Source organism: Cupressus sempervirens, chromosome 9 (assembly GCF_028749045.1).
Source record: "Cupressus sempervirens isolate cs-2001-9-10 chromosome 9, ASM2874904v1, whole genome shotgun sequence".
In the NCBI taxonomy this organism is placed as follows: Eukaryota; Viridiplantae; Streptophyta; class Pinopsida; order Cupressales; family Cupressaceae; genus Cupressus; species Cupressus sempervirens.
The window spans coordinates 585,485,041-585,497,292 of NC_143126.1; the positions used below are offsets into that span (position 1 = coordinate 585,485,041).

The 12,252-nt window shown below is 34.9% G+C and overlaps 1 protein-coding gene across 1 annotated transcript; it reads right to left on the reverse strand.

Moving 5' to 3' along the window:
• Positions 1-1,093: 1,093 nt before the first annotated feature.
• On the reverse strand, positions 1,094-10,338 carry LOC149540035 (uncharacterized). Its single transcript, XM_089801225.1, has 4 exons — positions 10,232-10,338; positions 7,546-10,006; positions 2,138-2,445; positions 1,094-1,834 (listed from the first exon to the last, which is right to left on the reverse strand). The coding sequence occupies exons 2-4, from the start codon at positions 9,807-9,809 to the stop codon at positions 1,458-1,460; spliced, it is 2,949 nt and encodes a 982-aa protein (XP_089657351.1). The 5' UTR covers positions 9,810-10,006; positions 10,232-10,338; the 3' UTR covers positions 1,094-1,457.
• Positions 10,339-12,252: the final 1,914 nt, after the last annotated feature.

Consider the following 12,252-nt stretch of genomic DNA (forward strand, 5'->3'; position numbering starts at 1 on the left):
GGCTATTCACCCACCATGGTTTTGCGTTGCACCTGCTTGACAGGCTTGTTTCATTTGGGTTCTTGTCTCTCAATGTTTGTATTCCGTTTATCTATAAAAGCCCAAATATATCCCTCCATAGTTTATCAAAAAAAGGGAAGAAAAAAATTCCTTGACATGTCCGTACAAAGTTAGACTTTAAAAAATAAGTTTCTTGAAAGGGAAAACAAATTTCCAGTCAGGGTGATGGAAAAAGGAAGTGAAGCAGTAGTTACAACATTCCATCATTGATTTTCTTAATCAGAAACATTCCATCATTGATTAATTTCCCCAGAAATCTCTCTTACTAGTGCTAAGGATCACCAAAATTCGAACTCTAAAAGATGTACACATAAAGCCTGTAAAAGCTCAATCTTCTTCTCTGAATGCTTAAACTAAGTTGAGGAGCATCTGTGAACGAATCAAATATGTTGACAAAATCTAAGATAAATAGAATGTTTAACACATCACAGACTTCATCATTTGAAAACGGTTGTGCATAACTATATCATGTACAGCTAATGCCTGTAGATGCTTGAACTTCTTGTCCGAACCATTATAACTAAGCAGGGCAGTGTTTGTGAATAAATCAAATATGTTGACAAAATCTTATGTAAATAGAATGATGAACATATAACAAATTTCATTATTAGAAATCGATGGTTGACACACCAAAATTAATAAGGCTATTGAGTGCCACACTAAAAATATTAATGGACTGCATTCTACTACAAATTTCTAATGTTGCTAAAATTGAACCCTGTGCAAGTGTTCATAAACAGTCACCAATACCATGCTAAAGAGATTGAAATAAATCTTCTGCTAAGAAAAGTTTTTACCAAATAACTGTTGCAATTGAAGGCTTTAGTATTAGAGAAAAACAAGTTATTCATAGGGATGTATGCAAATAGGAAGTCGAAAAACTCACCAACACCATGATATAAAGACTGAAAGAACTCTGGTAGGAAAAGTTTTAACAAATAGTGATTGCCAATTAAAGTCCTGAAGGGTTTGAAAAACAAGTTATCCGGCACACCCTTTAAATAACAGAGCAACCATGGCAAAAAGTAAAACATTTCAGCAAATTGCATGCGGGCCTTTCATGCCTGCAACATAGATCAATAGTTATTTTCATACATAAACAAGTTCCATCATCTGCATTCACAATTTTCTTACAAAATGAATGATATAATATGAAATCTATCTCCTTAAAAATATAGGTAAGGGCTTGAGCTCTGTAAGCAGAGTACTGTTCGAAAAACTCATTTTTGTTTTTTCTGGTATCAAAACTTTTTTAATTCATTCTAGAATGGCTTCTTACTTATTGAAGCCTAAGACATCCTCGACTAATATTTTCCTTGAATCTAACAAGATACATGTTATATTGCAAAAATCCCATCAAAAATTTGTACTTGAAAAGGTATCCAAATATTATTGTTCTAAGCTCCCAAAACTGGACCATCTGCAATTGCTTCTATATCCTTCCTGCTCTTCACCAAAGATCTCTTCCTAGTATCAAAATCAACTTTATCTAGATCCCCAGCAATGCCAATGTAGCCATAGAATATCTTCCCTTTCTCTGCAGGCCTCTCATTCTGCAATTGATGACAACTTTTGCCAACACGATGTTGGCTTTTCAGTAGAGATTGAAGTTGAACCCAATTATTTCTTCCACGACAATTTTCTTCACAATATTTGTGCAGCCGCTGGGCTTCCTGTAAACCAGAATATGTTGGAATGAATTTAACAATGAATGTGCCTTGACTGGCAGAAGTACTATCTACAGCCTTTGATTTGCCACTGCCGAAACCAAGACCTGCAACATTTTTTAAACTAGTGAGATATAAGAGACAAATGTAACTACTTTTGTACTCATCCAGGTATGAAGACCTGTAGAAGGAACCAGTGTCAGGTACAAAAACAGATCCCACAAAAACAAGAACTGCTTTGACAAATTGCCTACCCAATTCACCATTTATTCTGATTTTAAGGCAAGTAACATGCCTAACTGGAGATAAATCATCAGTATATTCATTAAACAAGACCGAAAACAAATAAAATCAGAGATGATGTAAATTTGTGAGATGAATTGGATTTAGACTTTGTAAAGAGTATGTACCTCTGAGAATGTCATCCATTTCAGCATTGCTAGTGACAACCTGACATCCATCTTGCTTGGTTTTAGAAGTATAAGTGTGAATGATAACTAATGGCGGCCATAGAATGAGATCTTCTTTCATTGCTATTGCATCAGGTTTCCCCACTGACTGGTAAACATACTTATTATCAGGCACCACAGCATAATTCCAGCCCATTATAACACACAATGCCTTATGTAATCCCAGGTGCTCTGCTCTAAGTCCAACTTTCTGAGAGTTGAATGCATGTGCAACCAGACTGTGTGTAGTTCCAAAAGGTTTTGAAAGGCTGCAAAGGACAGAAGAGAATATTTTTTGTTAGTGTGAAGTCAAATCCCAAGTACAAGATATGAAGGAAAATAAGTCAAAACTAAACAAAGCCGTACAAATAAAAAACAAAGAATTAAATAAATAAACAGACATCCCTGTTCTTCTAAACACTAGCATTTTATGACAATAGCAGCCAAGAACTATCTCAGCTGCCAAAATTGTCATCTATTTTACATTTTAAGATGGTCTCAATAACGCTAACTCTTTTCAATTTAAGAAGCCAAAAACCACAGAAGGTGAAGGAAGAGACAGGTGTTTAGGACATCAATGGGCAACAAGCAAGAAACCGATTTAGTGCACAAAATTTCTCTTGTAGAAGCTTTTGAAATGGGATTTTCTTCCCATTTATCTTATATATTGATCTTTACGTTTAGAATCTTTTAAGAAGCTTGCAATAAATCATGCATAACCAATCCATCTAAGACCAACTATCAGTGCCTTTTCATTCAAAAAGATACAAAAACATAATTAGGGACATGCAATATACAGGATGAATAAAACACACATTCTTTTCTAATGAACTACAAAAGCAGTTTCACCTATCCCTGGATATGTTAAGATGCCAAAGATGTGGCTCGAGGGAATTAGGGATAATTGAAAATTCTAAAGATGATAAGCTTGCAATTTTATTTACAAAATCAAATATACCATGTCTTAAGGATGGCAGAACAAATTCAATAGACTCCTAGTTACGCTCCATTTCAGTTAAGGCTTAGCTAAAGCTTAGAGAAACCATATGAATAGCCTTATAGGAGAGAAAATTGTTATTTATGAATGGGTAAAATAGAATTTTTTGGCACTTATTTCTATCAACTCATAAATGTGTCAATTGAAACATTGAAACTCAACAAATAATTTCAAACACAGTAACATACAATCGGCTACTTTTGTACCAGCTTCTAAAGCAATTACTGCAAATGATGAATCATTTCCCATGTAAATCAACTGACACCATGACTGTACTATCTCAATAAGTGGACTTGCTATTGGAAATCTGATATTTTTCTAAGAAAGCAAGTTCAATGTCATCTTCACAATAATCTGCTATTAATTAGAATATCAAGTAGTAAACCATCAAGCATAAATTAGTATGAGGTTTGGACATAGGTCCCTGTCGGAAAAATTATATCATCCAAACAAGACAAAAGCTATCTCCAAACAGCAGTCATATCTCTCATGAGAATTCACAATTCAATCTGAAGTCAAGCTGCTACCCATGTTAACCCAAAATGATGACAATCTTGCTACTTGATCACTCATCAAACATAGAGTTCCATCTTTGTCTTTTCCATTTTTTGTTTAAGCAGTACATTGTTCTGAAATGTGCAATAATGCACCTTTCCTATGTGATGTCCTTTATTGCTATGAAAATTGTTGGGGATCAAATATACAGAAGGTTGTAACTTGTAATAGGTATTGTGCATGTTTTCCAATCAACAGGGTTGTAATGATGAACATATATGGGAAAAATTCATTCTAAATTGCAATTGAGTTGATAAGCGAAATCATTCTAAATTGCAATTGAGTTGATAAGCGAAATCATCCAGGGCACATTTCTTTGTGGGCAGATTCATTTGATCATGAGCATATCCAAGTGATTCCAACTTGGTCAAGGTGATTCCAATGGCAGACAACAGTTTCCATACCTTTCATTTGACTTGTGACTGCAACAGCACACCCTAAACCGTAGATGATGGCCATTTTCACTTGCATTGTGTTTGACAGGAAATGAAAGAGCACACAAGAGGCATTCTTTGTTCATATTAAGCCTGTATTTGGCTTAAACCAGAGGTAGAACTGCTACTTGCAATTGCCATTGCACTGTAAGAATCCACTAGTGTGAATAACATACATATCTCCACACAGGTTTCCCAGTAGACTAATGCCTATTTCACTGTATCCATCCTCTTGAGACAATAGATTGGAACCCTGTTGACGAGATAAGCATTTCTGCACAACTCTTTCTTGATCTTACTGCTTCAGTACTTTGATCTTGCTGCTTACAGTTTCCAGGAATACTTTTCGTTCTTGTTGTTTCTATGTTTCTCAAATTTTCAATAAGCTTATACTTGAATATTTCTCTAGTAGAATTCAAAATAAAATATGCATGTACTGTGCAAACTATTACACTTTATTATATAATTTAAAGATTAAAGCATGAAATTATTAAATATTTTTTCCATTTAGGATTGCTTTTGTTTGTTTTTAAGTTCGAACTTTTAGTTTTGACTTGTTTGGATTCCAGAGCTTATTATTCAATGTTTGTTTTCCAAACTTATTGTCTGGGGATTACAATGGCGACCAATTCTCACTCCATCGGCCAATGTTCCTTTGAGATTCACCCAAATTTCAACTTGGAGAGATGTAAAATTTTAGAAATGATGGAGCAAATTCAAATTAATGGGAGATATATTTTGGATATACGATGGGCATGATCAAAGCTATACAAGCTCATAAAGTCAAGTACAATTCCATTTTGTGAGCTGATATAAACATGGGATTCACGGGGAGCCACAAAATTCCCTTGCTTCCTCATTTCATATTGGCATTAATGTTGGTCAGCAATTAAAAATAACATTTCTATCAAGCAAGAACAAAGGAGCCATTAGTGAAGGTAGTTCAGAGTAATACAGCAGAGATTGTCAATCAAACTATTGCAAAATGCCCCTATTCATATAGTTTGTCCTTCATTGTTGTTCGGTCACCATATTGTGTAATAATTAAATGGGGATCCAAAAGGGTACAACAATGCAAGCTATGACAAGTGCAAAATCTTATTTCTGGCAGACAAAAACTAGTCAGAAATCATTGATCAGTGAGATTACAATGTGCCTTAAAGGGGCAATGTTTTTTAAAGGCATGGATTGTGAAGGGACAAGTGAAGGATGCACAATCTGTTGCTACAATCCTTATACAATGCATTTAAGAAGTAGGTTGTCAAAATGTTTGTCCAAGTCAAAATGTACAATGCAAAAATAGATTTGATCAAATAAGTCTAAGCAAAGGCCAAAGAGATACAGAGAATCATCTATCATCATAAAACATCACAAGTCACATGCTATTTTAGATCAATCTCACTGCTGGAGCTGCAAACTGAATTCAAGCCCAAACATATTCCAATTTTGCAAGGTGTACTCCTAATGAGTATAAGTTCAGCTACATTTTAGAACTTTCACGTCATTTTAACCAAACTAATCGACAGTCACTGACAATTATAGTTGTCATTCACGTGGATATCCAGAATTTCTTGTGTACATTAACATTTCATCCTCAAATCATGCATTTCTTTAGTCCATGAAAATTCCACACAGCAATAGAGTTATTTGTTATTTGATATTCCTAACCCCAACACCAGTAACAAACCTACCAATTCCCAGCACCAATAACAAACCTACCAAAATTGTTATTTTATCTATCCTATGATGTGATATTCCTAACACCCACACATATTACATCATTCTCCAAGTCAACCAACAATACTTGATCCACATTCAGTTGTTCAGCATAGATATGAATAGGGACATACACATCTACTTGTGATAAGCAATCAAGGGACTAGCCTCACCATGCTTACTATGCTTTCATCCAAGGATAGGAACAAACACATATATTCATGGAACCAATGGTATGGACAGTAACACATCTATCCAAGGTCCTTACATCATGCTTGGATAGGGAGAAACATATTTATTCAAACTCAAAGCTACAAACAAGGATAAACACATCTCTTCACCACAATTATATTAGGGACACACATCCAGTCATAATCATCAACTCTTGTGATTGGGAATGAATACATCCAATCATTTATATCATCTTTTGAATGGGGACAAACATATCCAATCACAAATAACCAACAATAGCAATTGGAGAAAAACACATCCAATCATTTAATCATCTTGTGAATGAGGACAAATATATCCATTCATTTACATCATCTTGTGAATGGGAACAAACACATTCATTCACAAACAACAAAGATATTTGGACATGCACATCCAACTGCTTCCCCCTAGAAACCGATCTTAGCTTTAGTCATTTTGGGACATACACTTGTTGCTAGTGTTTTCATGGCCTTGTCGCTAGTAGCCTCCTGAGTATCCATTCTTCAATTGATTTGCTACTTAGCAAATTTAGCTCTGATACCAGATAAGAAAATATATAGAAAGTTTATAGAGGCATGAATAATATTACACACCAAATATTGTGCTTCTATACCTTTTAATGCAATACATTTACATATATGTAAGGTTTCTCTTTCCTACAATATAGGAAACTTCCTCTAACAACATGCTAAAGACACGAGCTGTTTTAACAACTCATAATACACACAAATAAACAAATCACAACCAAACACAAATAACCTAGGGAACGATGTGATATTAACACCCACAACAATCCTGCCAAATTGTTATCGCAATATTCCTAACAAATATGTATTCCATGTCTTCACACGGGATGACTATAACACCTAGGCCATTAATATAAGCATGTTAATGGTATAACCTGAAGATAAAACTCATACACATTAAGTCTGGAGCTAACATAGCAGAAAATGCTTTGCTTGGATATAGATATCGGCACTCTTCAACAGTAAAACATTGACTATATAATTATCTCTGGTAAATCTGGAAATTCAAGACTTAACGTAATTAACCAACAAAATTAATTGGCAAGAAGATCAACCAAATTTACAACTTTTCAATGTTTTTGGTATTTTCTCAGTTCACTCTTTCATTAAACACATTCTATGGTCTCCACATTGCAGCCTTACCCCGAATACTAAAATAGAGGTGTCTTCAGTTGTGACTGCAAACCATTTGAAAGGATTAACCAAACTCAAGCTTGGTTTTCCATCAAATTGATTAATAAACAACAGAAAAGGAATCAACTCAATCCCAATCACAAGTGTAGCAAATGGAAAGCATTTAATGTTGAAGCCACACACAATCAAAATGCAAAGGCAATTTTTAGATAAGGAAAGACTAATAACAGGAAAAAAGTTTAATGCTTTTATTATTTTCACATGCAATGATACTCAACAAATGAAAACACGGACCTGCGACACACAATGCAAAGTAAGGATTCATATCTCCCATTCTCTTCATATCTTTTTCGTTCCCCTGGATTCTCATTCAGAATTTTTACAAAACGTAGGAATGCATTCTGAACTTTTTGCTTGAATTTCTCAGAATCTTCAGGCAAATCAGGCAGCTGAACAGGGTCCCTGTCATCCACCAGATCATTTTCTTCAGAGCATTTATTCCTCAAGCTGTCTTGTTTAAGACACTCACTTCTGTGCTTCTGAGAGTTGTAAGGATGATGAAGATCTTGCTCATCATTTCTGTAATCAGACTTATCTTCGCTGTGGCAATTGATTTTAGTTTGATTTAGCGAACCACTGAACTTTGACTGAGGCCTTGACTTAGAAAAGTTTCTCTGCATATCAGAGGATTTGTTCACAGACATGGATATTGTGTCAGAATTTCTGTGTACGGCCTTGTCATTAAATGATCTCCATGAATGTATAGAACTCCTTGAAGTTCCTTCTTGATCTACCCATCCATTCTCATAGGGATCCAATTTTCGGAGCTTCCTTGATTTACCCTGGTCATTCGATGGCCTCTGTTGTAATCCACCTCTGTGATTATCCTCCATAATATGCTTTCTCTTCAAAGCTGCTTTTTCATATCCGCGCTCATCCAATCCTACACTAGACAACTTTGATCTTGACAATGGACTCAAACTGGATTTATGCAGATTAACAGCAGCCTCTGGAAAGCAATTCTTTGCTGCTTGTTTGGAATCCATAACAAAATCATTCTCACCAAATGAATATTCTTCTCTGGCATGTCTGATTGGAGGACTCCTGGAGACCTCTGTTCTTGAAAATGATGATGGTAGGCCACTTCTTCTTGATCCGAAAAGATCTCCATTTAAACCACTGGAAATAGCCCTAGGTGAGAACGACCTATGTATGTATCCATGATCATCCAGTGGGTCGTTCTGTACAGACATATTTTCCTTTTCTCCAATAAAGTGTTTTCTCAAATTTGCTGTATTTTCCATGTGATCATTAATTTGAACATCCAAATGTGGTTTTACAGATCCACATTGCCAAGATTCTTGCCTTTGAGGGCAGTTGTCATAAGGCATTGGAATAGCATGAAAACTATCTCGCCTGATATTTTCTGTGCATGCAGCAACCACACTTCCATGCACTTGTCTAGTCGGATAAAGCTGAATGTCGTTGCTAGAGCAATTCCCTGTATGAAGCACTGAACTACTCTCTTTACCGTATGTATCCCTTTGCCTGTGTTTCTCACTTGCGGTAGGTTCACACAACTTTGAATTAGAAATGTCTTCCAATCGTGCATGTAATGAATTTGTATGTTGATCACATGATAAACCTCTATGTAAACAAGATGGGCCGCCACTCACTGCAGGAACTATGGGCTGTGGAAAGCTAAACGGATAAACGGCTCTTGTTGAATAATTAAATATATCGTTTTCTTCCTTCTCAAAAACTTCTCCACATGATCTGTTGAATTGTGGTTTATCTTGTCCGTGTGATAGTCTGGTGCATTGCAGTTTATAACTACCATCTGTTTTAAAAAGTCGAGACTCTTCTCCATATTGTGACGCGCCTGAATTAGTGGAACCAAAACCTGCATTGCAGATTGCACATGGTGTCGCCTTCTTACCCCAAATTATGTTATCTGGGTCATATGATTTGGAGTTGCTTAATGGGTCTGAACTCTCAGGAGGCAATATGAAAAATGGCCTCACTGTTCCATTTTCCAACGCTATAGGCTTCTTCAGAAGAATACCACAGCCATCTAAAACCATTCCATCACCCCACATACTAGTAAATCGGTTATCCTTCTTGTCCTCAGTTACTTCCAGATCCTTGCCCGTTGCCTTGTCTCGCATGGGCGCAAAGTGATTATAGCAGACATCATGTTCGGCGTTACAGTGATGTGATGGAGAATAAATCCTACAATGCCCTCTGTGCGATACTGACCTAATTAACTCGTCGGGATTTGTCACGTCATTTGACGCCAGTCTGAATTCGCCGTTTCTTTCTACTTCATTGAATGTCCGTATGAATTTATTATTAGAATACGTGAGGCAAGGTTCATTATTTACTAATTCTGACCTAGAGCCGTAAGAATAAAGTTCCGGGAGCCCAGCACGAGCCCCCCATGGCTCTTCCCTCGCTGGAGGTAAAATCGTTATTCCCCTTCTTCGGCACATGCAAGGACAGTCCTCCTGCGGGTTATGAGGAAGACTTGCAAACCTTGATCCCCTTTCCATTTCCATTGCAAAACAATACGAACACTCATCAAGCTTCGGAACCCTCGCAATCTTCAGATGAAACACTCTGCGTCTTCAAAACGCCACATAATATTTTGATAGATGCACTCTCCGCGTCTGAACAAGACAAATCAAACCCTAGAACTATCCATGGTGAATTCGGCTCTGGGAGCTTCTAATAGTTTTTGAAATTTCTTCAATCCCTTTTAAGCATTTATAAGAATAAACAACACAAAGTTTTCTGTTTTAAACCTAATTCTGGAAAAATATAGCGTGAAGGAGAAGAAGAATACGGAAATAAGCCACAGTTAAATTCTGTATAAACATGCATGTATTATGAAAAGATAATTTCAAGAAATCGTCTACAACCAAAAAACCTTATAAAATTTCTTTAACAAAATAGAGGCAGTATAGATATCTGAACTTACCTGTAAGCAACGCGAGCGCGGCCATCTCCATTAACTCTGCTTTGAAACTCAAAACGGCGAACTTCTCTATATAAATATCCATTTAAACGAACTCCCGCTCTATCTGTAACGGCAAATTAACACATGTTATTTTATTTTATTCTTTTATTTGCCATGCATCATCTCTTTTTGAAGAAACCTTTGTTTTTACACAACTTTTCATATTTGTACATTAAATATTTCTCTAAAAATAACTTCTTTCTCCTAACCCAAAATTTGAGGCTAGTTATGTCAAATCCTACCTTGCAGCCTCTATTAGCGGTATTATTTGACTTGGTGGGATGTGTCCACCAAGTCATTAAGATTAAGCTATAGTAGACCTCTTATTAGATAATCTTTGCTTTTAGACATGTGATTCATGTGATTATTACTAAGCCTTAATATTCTTTCATTTGAGAAAACAAAATAATATTTATATATTATATCTGGGTTTTAATTTATGAGTGCTAATCAATTGGTGAGAAAATTGAAGTTTTGGTTGTCAAGAGCAATTAGGTAGACTAAAAAGTATGGTTGGAAGCACATACTACTTAGTTTTTTATATTTTATTTGAAATTTGAAGTATTATATTTATTTATGAATGTTTGTATAATATATTGAACTAATAGTTTTGCAGAACAATAAGAACCAATAAAAATTATATATTTGATTCGAAGAAAATTAATCAAAAGCATCCTTCCAAATAAATTTGTATGAATTTTAGGCTTAATTTATTCTTATACTATCCAAAATATTTGTCTTCCTAAGATTATTTTTGTGGCCATGAACTTAAAAATATAGTTGTAAGCTTGACTATCATCTTGACCACCTCAACCCTTGTGTTTTTATGTTGAGTTGATTAAGTACACATTTTATAAAATGTGATCCAATGTGCCAATATTTACGATATTTAGTTTATTGTTATCATGAGAAAAATTAAATTTATAATATATAAATAATTATAATTTAAAATTATAACAAAAAATCATTTAATTTCACAATTTAACATTTCATTTTATAATACATTGATATAAAAATTATTGTTTTCAATCTAAATTAATTTATATTTACTAGTAATTGCACCATAGAAAGATGCAATAATTATGTTAATAAGAAACATGTACTTTCACTTTTTTTAATATATCAACTAACACCAAATAATTGAGATTATAGATTTTTATATTTTATTTTCATAGTATAACATGTATATTAACAAGTAGTTGTTGATTTATGGAGGCGTAAATAGCATAAACTAGATACTGAGAGGGGGGTGGAGGGAGTGAATCAGAATCTATAACACTTTAAACTTTTCTCAAATTCATCCACGTCCATTAATAACTTGTGCATATAAAACTTCTAATGTAAACTTTTTGTAACATGTAAATCAGTTCAATCACATGCATGAAAGTGAAAACACATAACATAATATTTGTTACCCAGAAACCCTCTAAGGTGAAGGTAAAACTGGGATGGGGATGACACCCACAAATCTTCATTGTTGTAGTAATAAAGTTAACCAATTAAGGTTACAATGTTTGACTATAAAATATGATCTACCCTATCAAGAGTCTATCATGTTAAAGACTTAAGAGACTATTAGGTCTCGCCTTGTTAGAGGATTTAACACTTACAACTAAGCAAGGACTCTGTTAGGAGATTTACAAAGATCTGTTAAGAGATTTACCCTAATTCAAGTATGTTAAAACTAATTCAGTACCTAACTCTCGGTTTGCTCTGCAAGCTGATTTCAAGTATTTTCCTTACTAATTGATCCTCTCCTCTGATCTAATAACACGTGTCTTTCCCTTTCACTTCACTGCTTATGAATAGGTCACTTGCTCTATTAGATGATAACAGAACCCTTGAATGACTTCTGGTCTTCTCAATCCTTCATAGTATAATGATTCATGTTTGCACATATACTCTTATCTTCTTCTTCTCTCTCGTTATTATATGATCTAGGTTAAGATCATCGCTATTTAAAGATTTTTGTAAAGAGTTTT

Excerpts from the sequence above, each read along its gene's own strand:
- LOC149540035 (XM_089801225.1), bottom strand. The coding sequence starts at position 9,809 with ATGGAAATGGAAAGGGGATCAAGGTTTGCAAGTCTTCCTCATAACCCG. Across the intron at positions 2,446-7,545 it reads CTTTGCATTGTGTGTCGCAG|CCTTTCAAAACCTTTTGGAA; the intron begins GTCCGTGTTTTC and ends TGTCCTTTGCAG. Across the intron at positions 1,835-2,137 it reads AATGGATGACATTCTCAGAG|GTCTTGGTTTCGGCAGTGGC; the intron begins GTACATACTCTT and ends AAAATGTTGCAG.